This window comes from Microtus ochrogaster, assembly GCF_000317375.1.
Source record: "Microtus ochrogaster isolate Prairie Vole_2 chromosome 14 unlocalized genomic scaffold, MicOch1.0 chr14_random_3, whole genome shotgun sequence".
In the NCBI taxonomy this organism is placed as follows: Eukaryota; Metazoa; Chordata; class Mammalia; order Rodentia; family Cricetidae; genus Microtus; species Microtus ochrogaster.
In genome coordinates this window covers 12,384,691-12,404,407 of record NW_004949098.1, presented here as the reverse complement: position 1 = coordinate 12,404,407, position 19,717 = coordinate 12,384,691, and the positions used below count along the sequence as shown (strand labels likewise).

Sequence of the window (19,717 nt, the reverse complement as noted above, 5' to 3'; positions counted from 1 at the left end):
TTTCTTGAGGGCACATATCCAAAATCAATGAACCAGGGCACAGGAGACAATGGTCCCCTTCTCATGATTGCTCAAACACACACACACAATGCAAATCCAAACTGGAAATGTGTTTCCTTTCCTGCCCTGTCCCTCTCAGGGAGAATCCGGCTTGCTTACAATGGCTATCCTTGGTTTCCTAGCACATAGAAGTCCTAGATCCTACAGGTACAAGGGTTGACCAGTTGACCAGTCCTATTCAAGCTGTCTCCTGGCATATTATCCCATATGACTCCCCCACCGGTGCAGTGGGTACAGCCTATTTTTCAGAGGACTTACAATAAAAGAGACTCCTCGTGGGCACCTGTCACCAGCCCAGCCCAGTCCAGCCCAGCACTAAGGTCCCTAGGTTCCAGAGTCTCTGTGGTCATCCGTTTTTGACAGTACAGCCTGAGGTTCAGGAGCTCCACAGGATAAATGAAGACAGCACATCCCTTCAGCCTGTGTTTCCCAGAATGTGAAGGTTCCTCTTATTGGTTCCTTGTATGATACCCTGGTTTCCCTTCTACCACTATGATAACAGGAGAGAAAGGTCTTATTTGGCTGCCGTTCCACATTCTAGTTCATCCATCACTTGGAGTGGGGGGGGAGGGGGAGTCAAGGCAGAAACTTGAGGCAACCAGTCACATCCACAGTCAAGAGCAGAGATAAAAATAAATGCATGCATGCCTCAGGTGCTCAACTCACCTTCTCCAGGGAATGGTACCCCCGCTTTTAGACTGGGTCTTACCACATCCCTTAACATAATCTGTTCAATCTGTATGCCCCAGACCTGCTCACGGGCCATCATTTGAGTCTCTTCTCCAGTGATTATAACTTGGGTCAAGGTGACAAAAGTAACCATCACAATAAGAAAGCATCCTCCATTTAGACTGTCCCTTACGCCCACCCTGGGGGCTCGCACATGGAAAGACTGTACAATATTGGGCTCACATGTGGAAAGGCTGTACAATATTGGGCTCACATGTGGAAAGGCTGTACAATATTGGGCTCACATGTGGAAAGGCTGTACAATATTGCATTCTGGAACAAGTAAAACGCCTTAGATTTCCAAAGCCAACTTTTAAATTAGATTTATTCATTTTATTTTATGTGTGTGTGTGCTTCCCCTGGATGTATGTATGTACACCACATATGGGTTTGATACCCACAGAGGTCAGAAGAGGGCATTGGATTCCTGGAACTGGCATTACAGAGGTTATGAACCACTATGTCAGTGCTGGGAATCGAACCCAGGTTCTCTGCAAGAGCAAAAAATGCTCTTAACAGCTGAGCTGTCTCCAGAGCTATCTCTTTCTGCTAGTCTGCCTTGGAATTTTCCTCTCTATTGTAGTGCCTAATGGCATAGTTGTTGAAGAGTACGTCTTACCTGTGGTGTTTGAAGGAGTGGCTTTATTTTCTAAGCAAAGCAAGCTGCTGGTTGCTTATAGGGTAACCTCCTAATTCTTGAGCTGTACTCCACTGTAAAGATTTATCATTTGGGACTGGAAAGACACAAAAGTTGAGAGCATTTGCTCCTTTCTAGAGGATGGGAGTTGAGTTCCCAACTTCCATGTCTGGTGGTTCACAGCTAACTGTACCTCCAGCTCCATGGGATCTGACATGCTCTTCTAGCCTCTGTGAGCACCGGCACACACATGTGCACATGCATGCGCACACACACATGCACAAATGATGGAAATAAATCTTAAAATTATAACTGCCCTTTAAAGCATGGTGTCTCTGTGGCCCAGATAGGGGCCTCACTTCTCTTGAGGCTGGATGCCTTATGCAGCCTGCATGATGGAGGTCCTCTTGCTCCCACAGAGCTCTGCCTGCTTCACCCGCAGGAGACACCTATGTCGTGTTCTCATCCCACTGTGCCCTGCTTCCCGAGGCTCCCCAGCCTGGAGGGGGCACTCAGGAGCATCCTTACCCTTGACCGTCACTGTGTTTGCTTGCTAACTCTTCTACACTTGCTCATAGTTAAGACATGCTGGGAGGTCATCTCAGATTTTCAGTTTTGTTCCCTGAAGGAACCTGGCAGGTTTCCAGCTGGCTTTCTTCCCACAGGGGTTCGTGGTCTAATGAGAGTGGCATTCTGGACGTGAGCCCAACATCCCTCCTTCACAGGATCTTTGTCCTCCTAAGAGCAGGTGAAACTTAGTTTCAGGCCTGAACATAATATTCTTTCCCCTAATTCTTCCTCCATTTCAGGGTAGAGACAGCAGAGCTTTGCATACAAAAACAAAACACATAGGTGGCTCTCCTTTGAGAAGACCACACCTATGTTCTTGAGTGTTTACTTTCTTCCCAAACACCTTTTGTGTCTTGATAAATTCCAACTGTTCCATGTGTGCATGTGTGTGTGCATACGCACACCTGCGTGTGTGTATGTGTGTGTGTGTGTGTGTGTGTGTGTGTGAGAGAGAGAGAGAGAGAGAGAGAGAGAGAGAGAGAGAGAGAGAGAGAGACAACAAGATGACTCAGTGGATAGAAGTACTTGTCCTGTAAGCCTGATGGTCTGAGTTTGATCTAGGGAACCCACAGTGGACAGAGAGAACTGACCCCCAAAGCTGCCCTCTGACATCCATATGTGCACTGTGATATGCACACCCCTAGCCCACATCACACACACAGAGACACACACACACATATGGACCCACACACATACACACACACCACAATATATGTGTGTATGTAATTATATATATGAAATTTTAAAAAGTCAAATAAATATATAAAATGTCTATAATAGAACATGTCAGGCTTGGGATATAACTTGGCTTGCCTAGCATGTTTGCGTCCCTGGGTTCAATCCCCAGAACCACATAAACCAATCTTAGTAGTAAATACCCCAGCATCTGGGAGGTAGGGGCTAGAGGATCAGAAATTCAAGGTCATTCTTGGCTACACAGTGAGTTGGAGCTCAACCGTCCTGGAATACAAGAGATCCTGTCTCAAAAACCATTTTTTTTCTAGTTGAAACATGACTTTCATCATCTCTTTTTCTCTTTCTCTTCTTTTTCGTATTGAACCCAGCGCTTTGGGCATGCAGAGTGCATATTGTAACACTAAGCCACACCCTCAGCCCCAACAGGAACATGTTTACTGGGTGTCTTCGTTAGGGTTTCTGTTGCTGTAAAGAGGCACCATGACCACGGCAACTCTTATAAAGGAAATGTTTAATTGGGGCTGGCTTACAGTTTCAGGGGTTTAGTCCATTGTCATCATGTTGGGACACACCAGCATGTAGCTAGACACGGTGCTGGAGAGGTAGCTGAGAGTCCTGCGTCTTGATCCCAGGGAATGGAAAGAGTCTGCCCCATTGGGTGTGTCTTGAGCATGTGAGACTCAAAGCCCACCTCCACAGTGACATACTTCCTCTAACAAAGCCACACCTCCAAATACTGCCACTCCCTATGGCCAAGCATTCAAATACATGAGTCTGTGGGGGCCATTCTTATTGGAACCACCACCCTGGGTAACTTCCAAATGGGACATAATACACAGCCATTTTCCCTCCTAAGAAAACCAGGACTACTTTAAAAAAGAGTTTGCATGCTAGCTCTCATCTTAAATGACATTTTACTAGTGGTACATACTTATGTTGGTATATAACCACTCAGCAGAATTTTGCCCATTGCGAGATTGGACTCTGAAAAACTCACTATACTTATCAAACAACTCCCCCGGTTTGTCTGTATTGTTTGTTTTTTGTTGATTGTTGGCTTTCTGAGAATTTAATGTATCTGCTAAGTCTTGTAAATGGACTCACTAGGGATCTGCCTTTCCTGATGACTTATTTCACTTAGTGTGATGTCCTCTGGGTTGTAGCTTGTGTTCGAATTCCCTTCCCTCTCAAGGCTGAGTACATTAATTCCTTCTGTATGTTTTCTGAAGTTCGCGTCTTCATTTTTCCATTGTTGGGCAATTGCTTCACTTCCATTTCCTAGCTGCTGCAAATTGTGTTGCTGTGAACACAGGTGTGTAAATATCTCGGTGGGAACCACTTTGGGGGCTCAGCTGCAACTCTGTTAACTTGGGTGATGATGATGATTTTAACACGGAATCTTGCTCCGTAGCTCATGCTAACCTCCAATTCATAGTCCTCCTGCCTCAGCTGCCTGGGGGATGGGCTTACAGGGATGCCAGCTGGCAGATGCTAACAGAAGAGGAATTCAGCAATGGAACCCATCGGACTAGCCTCATTTGGTAATAGTTTCACAGGGTGTCACGGGCTCGTATGCATAAGGGATTCAGTCTCCGTATATGCGCGAGGAGATGCAAGGACCTGGGCAGGGCTGTCTGATGGATGGTATGAAACTCTGCTGCCAGGGAAACTGAAAGTCAGCACAAAACATGATGGTTCTAGGTTCATAAGGCAGAAACTTTCCTACGTGAGGCAGAGGGGTCCCTGCCATACTGGGAGCCAGAAGAATGCCAGACCCTTCTTATATCGCTTACTTGCGTTTAGACCATTCACTCCCCCTTATCAGCCTAGAATGGCTTGGCATGTAGGCTGGCGGGGATGTGAATGTTTACAACAGACACACCAATCCCCGGTGGCCATGTGGTAATGGTTCACAGGGAGAATCTGCTGTCATCGAGCTGGTTCCTCTCTGCTTACCTCTCTCTGCCCTTCTCAGGATCCCACTAGAGTCCACCTCCTCAGGAACATTCTATTCTTAGTCTATTTATGTTCAGGGTTTCATGAGATAGATTTTCTGGAACCCGAATTTTTTTTCTCTTTTCAATGTACATGTGTGTGACTGTGTGTGTGAATGCCACCTATGTGTGGTACCCAGAAGAAAGACACCGGATCTCCTAGAGCTGGAGACAGACAGTTGTGAGCCGCCTGACACAAGGTGCCGGGAACCTTTGGAAGAGCAGCAAATGCTCTTAACTACTGAGTCAGCCCTAGGCATAAAGTGTTTAGAAAAAACATTGACTTTTGTTCTTGTTTCTTTGGCAGTGCTAAATACTGAGCCTAGAGCTCCGCCTGTGGTTACAGGTGCCCTGCCAATGAGCTGTGTTCCCATCCCCATGTCAGAAGCATTTTGGCGAACATCCTGCTGGGGCCCCTCCAGGACCCCCTGCTACTGAGGCACCTGGAGCTTGTCTCAGCTACTCCTGCTTATCCTCATCCTTTTACCTGTTGAAAAGTGGGGTATAATTTGTACATGGTAAAATCAGTCTTTTAATTTTACTGCACAGCTCCATGAGCTTTGACAAATGCATAGTCACTTAAGTGCATACGGTAGGAAGGAAGAGCAGGCACACGATTCCAAAAAGACAGCCGTAATCTAGTTCACCCCCAGCCTTTGGCACGGCACGACTTTTCCATCTCTGTGGCTTTGCATTTTTCAGTATAAAAAGGACATTTTAAGTTGGCCTGTGCCATGTGGTCTTCTGTGTCTGCTTCTTCTGTGCTGCTGGTGCATTTATATGTTATCTGTGTCGCATGTTGCTCTGGTGGTGCTGAGATGGAGAAGGCTGGGTCCTCAGAGAGTTCAGAGCCAGGGATGAGGAAGGCACCTACTTGGGTCCGGTACTCTGGGTCTTTAGACGTTAAGTTGCCCTGCTGCTCCCCAGCCTGAGATGCTGCTCCTTTTGGAGCATCAAATGGGATTGGAAAGAGCAGTTTGAAGTCAGGCAGATTGTTTGAAGCCAGCTCAAACATAGCAGCTCTGTGACCTTCTGTTGAACTTGATACAGAGTGGGGACCTGTTGGATGAATGAATGAACGAGTAAATGAATGAACTCACCCTTTTGAAATCTTAGTTGCTCCTGTGTGATAGGACCCTTTACCTGGCTGCTGTAGGTGTCAGCATCTAGGGTCACCTGATGTTGGCATCCGTAAGGTTGTCCTGTGCCATGGCTGTCCTGAAAGTCAGTCCCTTGGCTCCTCCCTTCAGACTGACGTGTGCATATGGTGCAGACCTCAGAGATAAGGTTAGATCTGAGCACCTGCTGGGTGGGAGCCATGAGGGCCACTTACTGAGCAGATCAATGCCAAGAAAGCCCCACAGATGCCTGCTGACTTGAACTTCACAAGTCCAGTCTGGAGAGCTTCCTGGACTTTCCCCTCCCCTTCTTTAATGGCACAGACAGGGATCTCCCCAAACATGTACCTGGTTGCGGGGGGGGGGGGGCTTAGAGGAAGTCTTCTGGAATAATGAACTATGGTCCTGGTAGCAAGGGACCCCCTCCTCCCAAACAGGGGTCGCTTTTGGCTCTCGGATCTGAAAGGGAAATGGGCTTGGATATAGGCAGCCATGGAGCTGTCACTCAAAGAACAGACCCAGGAGGGTGTGGTGACCATGATTGTAATCCCAACATTCAAGTGGCCAAGGCAGGAGGAGAACTGTAAATTCACAGCCAACCTGACTGCATAGTGAGTTCCAGGCCAGCCTGGGCTACAGCATGAGATGCTCTCTTAAAAATCTGAGCAAACAAATACAGAGCTGGCAGGATTCACCAGGCTGATCTTTGTTAATCAGTTATCTATATAATTATCTGTTTGCTGGATGCTTTCCCTTTCAGGGGACCCAGCACACACATTAAATGCTTAATTTTTCTTTTTCCTTTTTTTTTTTTTAAAAAAAATCTGCATGTGTGTTTTTGCAGGTGTGTATGTGTGTTTGTGCAGGTATCTGTGTGCGCAGGGGTGTGTGTATGTGTGTGTGCGTGTGTGTGTGTGCGTGTGTATGTGAGTTCTCTTTTTCCTGTACTGTGCTCTGCAGGCCACCTGGCCTTGTGCTTCTAGCTCCTCTTGTAGGCGTGAAGGATTACGCATGCACACCACCATAATCAGCATTTATATTGGTGCCCTGGAGAGAACCCAATTTGTCAGGCTTAAGGACAAGTGAATTTTTTCCCCCACTGCACCATTTCCCGATTTAATCGTTGAATGAAAAGGGGGTTTTGTGGTTAAAAGAATAGGGATTTGAAATTACTATTTCTGAGATGAAATAGTAGAGAAAGAAAGCAGTAATTGTGAGTCAGATGCTGTTTGTTGGGGCTATTAAATCTTTACCTACAACCTCCTCATTGAGCTCCTTAGTGGCTGTTGTAAGTAGGTGTTCTTGCCCATTGTAGTCAAGGAAACGGATGCAAAATAGTTAAGAGACATGCCTCCAGTCTCATAACTTGTTACTGATGGAGTCAGATTCAAACTCAGGTCTGACATCCAAGCCCAGCCTCTTGCTAGCCACAAACAGCATCTTAAGAATAGAACTCTCTACAATTTATATTGCAAACAAAAAAGGGTTTAGAAATTTGAGCAGGAGTTGAGTGGGTTGGATTATAGAGTTTAACAGCATGAATTCAGGATTTCCAGAATGTTGCTTTCCTGCTTGCATCAGATTTTTCAGTCTTGTGTTTTCCTAAATTGGTTTGAGAGCCTTTCCATAATCCAATTTAAATGTGTTTTTTTCCCTTTAGACACAATGCACATAGCTCTGAGAAATGACTTCCTCTCTCTTAGAAAGGCTGTGCAGGCCTTGGAGATGAAAGGCCTGAGTTTCACTCTTACTGGACTGGGAAAGGTCTTAGCAACTCCCTGGTCGCTCTGTAGCTTAGGTTTTCCTTCATAGATGGGGAAAGGAATCTCCGTCATTTTAGTGTCTTAGAGGCTGTCACCCAGATCAAAGGGGCAGATAGCCAACACAGTGCATGACAGGGATAGGCTAGGGGATGTGTGTGTCCTTTCGTCAGTGAAGGTCTGCAGAGAGAAACAGGCACTTGGAACGCTGGGAGAAGGAGGGCTGCAGATGGGCTGGCAGAAGCACACGCCAAGGTGAGCAGGGACATTCCCACTTTTCTGCCAAGATCAGTTCAGCCTGAGAAAGCAGCTCACTTGGGTGACCCTTCATGTGCTTAGATCCTGTAGCCATACTGCTGTGTATTGCCAAGAAATTAATATTTAACACAGGACCAATGAAGGCTTGTGTTAAACAAGATAGTTGGTAAAAGATAATTGGCAATACTCTCCCCCTGGCTGGTTTTTTACTTTTTAAAGATGTGTGTGTGTGTGTGTGTGTGTGTGTGTGTGTGTGTGTGTGTCTGCCTATTTGTGTGTATGGGTCTGTGTGTGTGTGACTGAGTGTACACCTCAATGTGTGTGCACCACCTAAGCACATGGGTGCCAGAAGAAGCCAGAGGAAGGCTCAAATTAGAGTCACCGGTGATTGTCACCGGTGCTGTTAACCACTGAGCTGTCCCTCAAACCTCACATTCTCCCCCTCTTCCTCCTACTCCTTCCTTCACTCAGGGACCACTGGCAGACGCTGCACTCCACAGTGTGGAGTCGGGAGGGCATATGTCATAGTGGTAAGGAACTAGGCAGTGGCGTCACTACCATCAGGTTAGAGTCTGGCGCCCTGCCTAATGGTGGAATTATTTGAAGTCACCAAATTTTAGTGTTTTCACCTGTCTTATGAGAAAAACAATAGTACCTGACTTCAATGAAGGTTAGAGATTATGTTTGTTGATAAGTTTGCCTATTAAGCTTCTCATGTGTAGTAAACAAGCCACACATAACTCTCTGGAGAGCCAAATGCACAGGGAACCTGGCCTGCTGCTTTCCTGTTGTCTCCCTCCAGCCTATTAGAAGGTCATGATGGGTAGGACCACGGCAACCAAGCCCAGGTGGCTTTCTGTGTTGTAGGAACCTGAAGCGCTGTGCTCAGAGCAGCTCTGCGGAGCAGTAGCTTCTGGGTGCTCATGGTAAAATTGTTCCCTGCAGAGGTGTGGGAAAGACCGGGGTTCAGTCTCATCACGTGTCTGAGACTCTCAGGACTCAGTGCTGCTGAGCCTTGGAGATGCAGCGCAGGTTTTGTGAGTTTTGCTTTGTCACGCCTGGGCTCTCTGACATCACCATATCCTGATTGTCTCAGTGTGGAGGCGGACATAAAGTCAGCTTTCTCCATTTTTAGAGCTATGCACACAGTTCACTGATGGGCATGAATTTCACCCGAAATTTGTGGTTTTGGTTTTTTAGGTTGCTGAACACACCAGTGGATTTCCTCATAGCACCCTCATGCATTTTTCATGCTGCTGATTCTCTTCCCCAACCCCTCCCTCCTTCCTGTGCCCCCCCTAGAATAGAGTAGGCCCTGCTCCTCTTCCATGTCACGTGAGTTCTGTGGTCTTCTTTCCCCCTCTCCAATCCTGCTTTGAGAGCTTTTTATTCTCATAGTCCCCTCCCCTTTATTTCTACACACACACACCCAAGATCCAGACTGGGGAGACATCTCAATCTGTAGAGTGAGTATTCGTTGTGCAGCTGTTAGTATGGAAGTTTCTAAAAACTAAAAATAGACCCTACCCTATGACCCAGCTACACCACTCCTAGGCACATCCTCAGACTATCACAAGACACCATCTCATCCCTGCTTACCATGGACCTGCTCACACAGCTGGGGATGGAAGCATCCTAAGAGCCCATCAGTAGAGGAGTAAATAAGGAAACATGGTACATGCATACAATGGAATTTTAATCTGCCATGAATTAAAATTAAGTCATGACACTTGCAACTTTTGTGTTTTTGAGTGCCTACTTTATGGAGGCCAAGTTAGTAAAATGCACGCACCCTTCTTGGTGAGGGGTGTTTTCAGTGCGGACTCAGAATCTTAGTATTAGGAGCTCATAAAACTGAATAAACACCGCAACAGTCAAGGTCCCTGAAGTTGCTCACACAGCTCTGTATCACCCTCTGTGAGCTAGCAACCCTGGCAACCATGGAAATGGTTTTGTTCTTGTAGTGTTCCACTTTCAGAACAGTGTGTTAGTGGGTTGTGCCACGTGTTGCCATTTGAGTTTGCTTCTTTTGTTTTTATTATTGTAACTAAGTAAGTAGTCCTGAGATTGGCTGGGAAAAACAATAGCATTCATGTATATCATTAATAACCAACGAGAAATCTAACTTAAAAAATGAACTGTATTGGGTCTGTGAGATAGTTCAACGAGGAAAGGGACTTGTCGCCAAGTCTGTTGTCTTGAGTCTGATCCTCCAGTTTTGGCATGATGGAGGAGAGAATCCCCTCCTGAGAATTTTCTTTGTTCTCCATAGGCATCCATGGCAGGAGGATGCACACACACAAACAGACAATGTAAGCTTATAAAGAAAAACAAAGAGGCAAGAATAGCCAGGAAAGTTTTAAGACTATCAGGATTTAGTCTAAAGCATTGTTTATCAAGTTCATGGTTGTTGTTATTGAGATGCCCTGTTAGACAGCAGGTCAGTGGGACAGACCAGAGTGCTGAGCGATAATGCTGTAGCATGTCAAAACCTTTACGTTTGACAGGGTAGAGCTGCACACCAGCGAGAAAGTGTTCAGCAAATGTGCTGGGCACAGTTGGGATCCAAGCAGAAAAGAATAACACCGAATCCGTAATTCATATCACATAGAAAATAAAATCCACTTGAGTTAAAATCTAATAGTGGAAAAACAAGCGTTTAAAGTGTTTGTGTGTGCAGTTTGCATGTTCGCACATTTGCAGGTGGGCACCTGTTTGTGTGTGCAAGCCTATGTTTAGGTATGTGCACATTTGTGCGTTTTCTTGTTTCACGTTTGTATGGACACATATGTTTGCATATGTGTGTATATTTGTGCATGTGTACACGTGTATATGCATGTAGTGCCCAGAAGTCTTCTTATTTTTTGACTTAGAGTCTCTCACTGAACTTGGGGCTTTTTGATCTGGCTATCCTCCTGCCTCTGCCTCTTCAGCAATTGCATTACTGGTGTGCACTGCCATGTCCGGCTTTAAGATTTTTTTTTATTATGAGTATTGTGATGTGGGATATAGGTATGTGAGTTCAGGTGACAATGGCTACAACAGATCCTCTGGAGCTATAGTTACAGGCAGCTGTGAGCCACCTGATGTGGGTCTGGGAACTGAACTTGGGTCCTTGGCAAGAGCTCTATGAACTCTTAACTGTTAAGCCACCTTTCCAGCCCCCACGTCCAGCTTTTTACATGGTGTTGGGGATCCAAACTCAGGTCCTTATCTTGTGTAGCAAGCATTTTACCAATTAAGCTATCTGTCCAGCCTCAAAAGTTTAAAACTTTTGTAAGAAAATGTGTCTAGGCCTTCTTAAAATATGCAGAAATAAGTGTCAAAGAGGAGTGTATTCATTCATATAAAATACCCAACTTTTTGGACAACAAAAGACATAGGAGGTCAAGGTCCTAGAGTTGATGTTGGGAAAAAATATTTGTAATGTATATATACAAGGAAATATCTATGCTCAGAATTCAGAATTCCTTCTTTTAAAAAAAAAGTCTTTAGAAAGGTAACTTTACTGAGGATGATGAGCAGGGCAGTTAAGCAGCTCCCATGGGCATATATTTGAGGAAATTTCAACAAGGGCACCATTTCACATCCATCAGATTGGCCAGAATTTCAATCTGATGATATTGTTCTGGCAAGATTGGGAGCATTAGAACTCTGTCTGCAAGAAGAAGTAGAAGTTGATACAATGCTGCCGAGTTGTTTCCTGTGACCCAGGGGAAGATGCTGTGCATTGTCACACAATGTCCCCATCTGTCATGTTGTGGATGTGAAGTGCCTTCTCGAACAAAATGCTTCATATGTTGAGGGCTAGGTCCCCAGCTAGTGGGTCTGTTCACTGAGAGCCGAAGGGGTTGTGAAGGCTCTAACCCAATCAGTAGGTTAATTCACCGATGGTTTGAAAATTTGTTGGCATCATTGGGAGGTGATGAGCATTTTCAGGAGGAACCTTGTTAGAAGAGCTAGATCAAGGTGAGGATGTCCTTGAGATTCCTACCTTGTTCTGGGCTTCTCTCTGGCTCCCTCTGCTTCCTGGACGGTCACCAGGTAAGAGGATCATGTCTTTGAGACCAACCTGGACTATGTGGCTAGACCCTGTCTCAAAAATCTACGGCTTCTGGAGCTGGAGTCATGGCTCAGCTGTTAAAAGCACTGACTGCTCTTGCAGAAGACCAAGGTTCAGCTCCCAGCATACACACAGTAGCTCACAACCATCCGTAACTCCAGTTCCAACAGCTCTGGCGCCTCCACGGGTGCCATTTATGTGAGTAGACACATGCATACACGCAGACTCATACACATAAAATAAAAATACACAAATCTTTAAAAAATAGAATCAAGGACTGATAAATGGGACATCTCTGTCACATCTTCTCCTCCAAGACTGGGGGGCCATAGAGGAAGTGGAAGGGGACTGTAAGAGCCAGAGATTGAGGGGGATTGAAGTGAAACCATGTCTTCTGGACATGCCAAGACAGCGTCACGCCTTAGCTCACAGCAGCTTTGGTTCCCTGCAGACGACTGGCACAAGATCAAGTAAACATCCCAGCGTAGAGCGGGGAGGGATTCGAGAGCCCCCACCCTGGCTGAGGCGCTGTGATGCTCTTAGGGGAGGGAGACTGAGTTTCTTTAAGGGTGTGGTCCCTGGTAGCTAGACAGAGCTCCAGTGGATGACCCCATACCCAGGAGTTTATGGGCATCTCAAAACTCGATGGGTTATTTAAAAAAGAAGACAAGGAAGCATATGGAGTTGGGAGGGGTGGGGCAAGGGTGTGGATTCTAAAACACGGCCTAAACTTACAGAAAAGCCCACAGAACCAAGCTGAGCAGGGTGGCACACATCTGTAATCCCAGCACTTGAGAAGTGGAGGTATCTTCAGCGGGAGCAGGAGTTCAAGATGACCTCTGGCCACTGCACAGCAAGTTCAAAGCCTGCCTGAGCTACACAAGACACTATGTAAAAGAAAAGATTTTAAAAAGCAGTGCCAGGGTGGAGGATGTAGATCAGGGTCGAGAGCTCAAATAGGTTCAGGAAGCCCTGAGCACCATGCAAACAGAGCCTGGGCTGCAAGCCGGTGCTCCTAGCACTCGGGGTAGAAGCAGGAAGGTCAGAAGGTCAGAGTCATCCTTAGCTACAGAGTGAATGTGAGGTCGATCTTGGCAACACGAGATGCTCTCTCAAAAACCAGACAAAACTAGAGCATGGAGAAGCTTCTGGGGCAGGAGTGACCGGGTTTCACTGAAATGGCTTTGTTGAGATCAACAGGGTTCCGTCAAGGAAAACAAAACACTTGTGAGGTTGAGAGGAGATCTTACACTAAGAAAGAGCTGCTGGGAAGGTGAAGATTGCTGGCCACTTGGCTCCTTAGCAAAGCGCCTGGGACTCTAATCTGAGGCTGGTGGGGGTGGGGCGGCTGTGAGACTAGGGATGTGGGCAGAGGGATCATTGGAAGATGTTCTTTTACGAGGTGTTTGGTCTTGAACAGACCTAAAGTGCTGAGGGAGGGGGTAGCTCAGTGATGGAGGGAGCCCTTGTGTGGGAGGCACAGGACTTAGGTTTGCTCCCCTGTCATCCCCCCTCCCCTGTGAAAACTCTTCAGAATGTTCATCTGGTTTAAACAGACATAAATGCCACATCCCTCCAGCTGGACCGGCTCCATTCGTTACTTCTTGAGAACTAGCCATTTTAATCCCAGTCTCTCTTCCCTGGGGAGGTCTGAGTTAGCAGAGACTCAAATGTAAATGTGTTCACGGAGGGAGCTCTGTTGTCAAACAGGGCAAAGGCAGGGGCTACTGCTTACCAGTTCATGTCCAAAGACACACTGGCTGTTGGAGCCCAGGCCTCCCTGGCTAGGTGCCCTGTGAGCTTTTCAGCTCTGACCACTGAGAAGGAACTCCAGCTCACTGGAATTCAGAGGTACCACTCAGTAGGACCCTGGATTCATCTTCCTCTGATTATATGCCGCCTCTGAAAGGGCTGGAAACCAGCCTGGCATGGATAGTAACCATGGCATCTGTGCCCCAGGAGCTGCCTGTTATTTCCCCAGAATTGCTGGCGGTGTGCCTGGGGCCTTGCTGATTCAGCCTGGTGCTGCCTGGTATACACCTCGTAGCCCAGACCTCGTCCAAGGTCACAGGTGTCCCCTGGAGGATGCTGATTTTGATGTCTCCACTGGGCACTCACTTCCATGGCCAAGAATGGGGTTGCAGCTACAAATAAAGCGGACATGATTCCTGACTCTGTGGAACTTCCCACCTTGTGGGAGAGACAGCCCTGAAAATACAACCTAAGTGTTTTGGATAAAGATGAGGAATAAAAAATGCAGGGAGCTTTGACTGTGTTGTCAGGATAGGGAGAGGAGCCTGATCTCGGGGGTGGTGGGGACAGTAAAAAAGGCAGGAAGGCCTCGGCTAAGAAGGAAGTGTCCTCTAATTCCCAAAACTGCTTGGGAGTGGGGCAGGTCAAGAGGGGGACAGAGTGACGGGAAAGACCTCTTTCACAGGGTCACCTGTGCCCCTCGGGCCAGGCCACACACCTTGACCCAGCTTCTTTTTTTAATCACATTTATTTACTTATTTAGTGTGGGGTGGGTGGGTATGCGGGTACCGTAGAGCGTGTGGAGAAGTCAGAGGACAAGTAGGAAGAGTCCGTTCTTTTCTTCCATCACTTGGGCCCCAGAATCAAACTCAGGTCATCAGGCTTGGAGCCAACTCACCTGCCCTGTTTTGTGCTCTGAAACAGGGTCTTGCTATGTAAGCCTGGCTGGCTTGATACACTCTCTAAACCAGACTGACCTCCAATTTCAGTAATCTTCCTGCCTCTATCTCCTGCGTGCTAGACCTTCAGTCATTTCCCTTCATGCCCAGCATCACCCAGTGCCCAGCATCACCCAGTGCCCAGCATCACCCCCATGCCCACCATCACCACCATGCTCAGCATCTCCTCATGCCCAGTATCACCCCCATGCCCACCATCACCCCCATGCCCACCATCACCGCCATGCCCAGCATCACTGCCATGCCCAGCATCATCCCCATGCCCAGCATCACTGCCATACCCAGCATCACCGCCATGCCCAGCATCACTGCCATGCCCAGCATCACCGCCATGCCCAGCATCACCCCCACGCCCACTATCGCCTTCCCCGTCTTAAATTCTCTCTCCCACCACCACCCTTACTCTTTCTCTCCCTTTCAACCTACTTTTGTCCCTTTTTCTTGTTATCTGCCTTCTCATGCCTCTCATCTCAGCCAGTGGTGGTGATAGGAAGAGGCTGGTCTGTCGGGCCTGCTTTTCTCCCTTCCTTAATGAGACTCTGGGCAAGCAAGCAGCCAGTCTCTGTGAGAACTGGGCTGTGCATGATGGGGATCCTCAGATAGTGAAGTCTAGGATATATACGGCTTGTAAAGTACTTGAAACAGGCATTTCATACATACACACACACACACACACACACACACACACACGCATGCACGCACACACCTATCTCCTCAGTGACAGAATTGACCTGGTTCTGTTATTTCTGTTTTCTGTGGACATTGTTGTCTCCCAGCCACAGTGCTCCCGATAAAGCTGCCCTCTGCTAGGTTAATTGCATATCTTCTCTCTGACTTCTGAATGTCTAATGGGCATTGACTTTGGGATCCTCAGCATGGTATTTTTTTTCTAACAAAGCAGGTTCCTTGAAGGGACACACACACACACATACACACACTCTGCCTGAGGTTGCCAGCTCCTGTAAGACCTGAAACTGGGTGGCTTCTGTACCTAGGTCAGCTTGCACTGAGGTGACAGTTGCAAGTGACCTTGTCATTTGGGTAAAAATACAAAGTCTTCTAGAGCTGACATTCTGTTTATTTTAAAATACCTATTGGGAAGGGAAGACCACCCAGATCTACCCAGGAGGGAATCTACCATGAGGACCTCTGAGATGTCCCTCATCATCTCAAGCATTGGATACTTTGGTGGAGCTGTTTGATGAGGCTTAGGAGGTGTGACTTTGCTGAAGGACTTCCTGCTTTAAAATGTGAGCTCTCAAGCAGAAGAGATGGCTCAGCAGTTAAGAGCACTGATCGCTCTCCCAGAGAACAAGGGTTCAATTCCCACTACCCACAGCTGACAACTGTCTGTAACTTCGGTTCCAGGGAATCTGATACCTTCACACCAATGCACATAATATAAAGCATATATATATATATGCATATATATATATATATATATAAATGATATGCACTCTCAGCTGCTGCTCCAGCCACCAGGCCTGCCTGCCTGCTGTCACACTCCCTCTCCGAACTGTAAAGCCCAGATAAGCCTTTCCTTCTACAATAATAAATAAATAATACTTGTATGTGCTGGTGCATAACTTTAATCCCAGAACTCAGGAGGCAGAAGCAGCCAGAACTCTGATTTTGAGGCCAGAGCCACATCGAGAGACCCTGACTCAAAAGCATGAATATGTATTGAACTGATAAAATGACTCAGTGTGTAGCAGCGTCTTCTGCCAAGCCTGATGACCTGAGTTCAGTCCCTGGGACTTACACTGTGGAAGGAGGGTCCTCACTCCACATGTTGTCTGTCCTCTGACCCCCACATGTGTGCTTTTACATCCTATGAATACTTATACATACACAAATGAATAAATGTAATTTTTAAAACCCCTGTTCTGGGTCATAATATTGCATGCCTGAAGTCCCAGTGCTAGGAGGCTGAGCCAAGAAGATCCTCAGGTCGAGGTCATCCTGGACCAAATAATGAGGCCCTGTGGCCCCTCTCCTTCAAAAAGTGTTCTCAGCCCTCGGGGGCATTTACGGATCACTGGTGAGATGGCTGTCAGCCCAAGCACCAAGGAGTAGAAAAAGATCACCTTGACAATATGTACATGGTGCTGAGAGCATCCAGTGGGGAAGGTTGACCTAGTCCAGGAGATCAGAGAGGTGCCCAGGAAGTCATGTGGGAGTTCAGATTGATGTATGAGCGGGTATTAATCAAAAAAGATGGAGGGGCGTATTCCAGAAGAAAACAGCATTGACGAAGGTGTGGTAGAGAATAGGGGCAGGTAGAGCTTTCCCTTCAAGGCTGATCTCAGCTGCAGGTCTGAGAGTTAATTGCATGCTGACCCTAGTAAGAGCGGAAATGCAGCCAGTCAGCTGGTGTACTATTTACTTGCATCTTAAGGGCGATGTGGAAGTGAAGGCAGAGTGGAGATAGGCTGGTGGGAGGAGAGCTCGACCTGATTAGATCTGTGAGTTTTATAAAAGCGACCTGATTAGATCTGTGAGTTTTATAAAAGCTTATTCTGGCTGCGAGGGTGCTGAGGTCAAATCCAGTGATTATAGGCTTGAGGAGCTGCTGATGGGCTCAGCGTGAGGAAAGGAAGGCAGCCTTGGATAGCGCCTTGGCTGCTCAGCTGAGCTGTCCCCTCCCATCTTGATCTCCAGAACACCAAATCACCCTTCCGTGTTGCCCAAACCAAAGCAGTAGGAAGTATGTGGGTGGGCTATCTCAGGAGAAGGTGTTTCCTAAGTCAGGAACCCTTCAGGGGATTTGTTTTCCTGACGCAGAGCGCAGTCCCTGGAATTGATGTAAGTTTCCCAATTCACAGCATCGGGGAAAATGACGTCTCTTCTTTCCTCCTCTGTCTCTCCTCTCCAGGCTTATATTTGGCACCCTCTATCCTGCATATTATTCCTACAAGGCTGTGAAGTCCAAGGACATTAAAGAATATGTAAGTACAGCCTCTCGTCTGGGGGTGGCTGATCGGGTGAGTGGCTGAGTGTGAAGTTGTGGTAGAGGAAGATACTCCTTTGGGACGGGTACTGGTGACAGGAGGGTACCCCTTGTGGCCCTTCTTCTCATGTGACTTCTTGGGAGTCCTGTCCCCTTCCAAAACTGCCCCTGTCTAGACGCTAAGTGTTGACGTGAGGGATGCAGAGAAGTGTGAGAGGAAGTTGCTTCTGGAACTGGAGGCCAAGAGCCATGGTGACCTTCTCTCTCCCAGCCTGGGTTTCCCCGTCTGGGAAACGCTGCAGACCGCAGACCTCTGTCTGGCACTAAGAGGTGCACAGGTCTGCAAAGCCAGCTGACCTGGCTGTTTCCTGGCTCTCCAGTTCTGACCCCCTTCCGGGCTGTCTTCCAGCACCTGCGGTTTAACCTCTTTGAGGATGAGGTGCTCCCAGTCACATCCCTCAGGAGGACTCCCTGGTTAGAGGGTTGCCATCATTACTGTTGGGTGGTTTGGGTGCTGCGCACATCATTTCTGGTGATCCCACGCACCTCCTGTTTAGCCACGCGATTGACCAAGACGGTGTGGAATGAAGGATGTGACTATAATGTCCTTTCCCTTGCAGGGGTCTAGCCCAGGTCAGAGTGCAAGGGACGTGGGTTTGGTCCTAAAGAGACCGGTTTACCAAGTCCTAGCTCTGAAATTTATTGGTGCTAATTATATGCTAGACAAGTGGCTTAGACATCCAGGAGCCTCAGGTGGTCTTCCAACCAGGCAGTGACAATCCCTCTTCCCCTTAGAAGATGTTACTTGACAAGTTTGGGGTCATGAAGACGCATTGTTTAGAAGATGGCAATCATTAATGTTGGGTGCCCTCAGCATTACCCCGGTCATCCCGGGGTGTAGGTAAAAAGATAATTCAAGACTGGAGAGATGGCTCAATAGTTAAGAATATTGCTGCTCCCACAAAGGACTAGGGTTCAGATCCCAGCACCCATTTGGTGAGGCTCATGACCTCCTCAGGCATTTTCACACACAAGAATACAGACACATGAAAAAAGAAAAGTAAAATCATAAAGAATTAATTCAGAGCTAGCTTGGAAGTCATTATTCTCATGGATTTCCCAAGAAGTCTTTATAATGTACACCTCCAGATCAGCTGCAACCAAAGCTCAGCCCCCTTTTCCCAGTTTCCCAGAACTACTTGCTTCAGCTACTTCTGCCAGGGACTCCAGAGCCGCTAACTTCTGGAGTGACTTCTTCAGTCTCTGGTATGTGTGAGGACGCTCCATGTGCATGCTATAAATAGCGGGGAAGTTGCAAACACAGAGGCTCCTGGTTCTCAATTGACACAGCCCAGGCTAAAGCAATAGGCAGCTCCTTCCAGCCCTGCCCCTCCTGACCCCTTCCCACCTGTGGTGTTCAGCAGCTGTGCCAGGCAGGGACCCTTACTGTGGTCTCTGCAGTGTGAGGATTGATCCTCCGCAAAGCGGGGGAGGGGAGATGCAGGGTGGCTGAGCATGCTCTCAGCCAGCTGGGAGAGATCAAACCCTGGTAAATTGTTATGCGCTGACTAAACTCACAGGAGCCCGATGAATGACCAGAATGGTGATTCATTAATTTAGAGTGAAAACCAACCAACAAGCAGAGCTGTGTTGGCTGGCGCGTGCACACTGTTCCCCTGCGGGAAAGCTTGGGAGTTAGGATTCCAGGTTTCTGGGTAAAAATGGCATTGGGAGACAGGAGCTGGGCAGTACCAGGGGAGACCTGCCTCCCTCTCCCTCCTCTGTCCTCACATGCGCGCGCTCTCTCTCTCTCTCTCTCTCTCTCTCTCTCTCTCTCTCTCTCTCTCTGTCTCTCTCTCTTTCTGTCTGTCTCTCTCTCTCTCTCTGTCTCTCTCTCTGACACACACACACAGACAGAGAGACAGATTAAAAAATAAAAAAAAAAATGAAAGCACTTTGGGGAGGAAAGAATTTGGCTAACACTTCTAAGTCCCTGTCCATCATTTGTAGATCACAGGGCAGGAACTCAAGTAGGAGCTTAAAGGTAGGCCTGCTTGCTAGTCATGCAGCAGTGACTCTAACCAAGAAATTCACAAGCCGGGCGGTGGTGGCGCATGCCTTTAATCCCAGCACTCAGGAGGCAGAGGCAGGCGGATCTCTGTGAGTTCGAG

The 19,717-nt window shown here is 47.4% G+C and overlaps 1 protein-coding gene across 1 annotated transcript in view; it reads left to right on the top strand.

Annotated features, from left to right (window-relative positions):
* Reep1 (receptor accessory protein 1) overlaps window positions 1–19,717 on the top strand; it is a 110,505-nt gene that overhangs the window by 39,149 nt on the left and 51,639 nt on the right. The window contains exon 2 of the mRNA XM_005364757.2: window positions 17,472–17,544. Within this exon, the coding sequence (XP_005364814.1) occupies window positions 17,472–17,544 (73 nt within the window). The remainder of the gene's footprint in view (window positions 1–17,471; window positions 17,545–19,717) is intronic.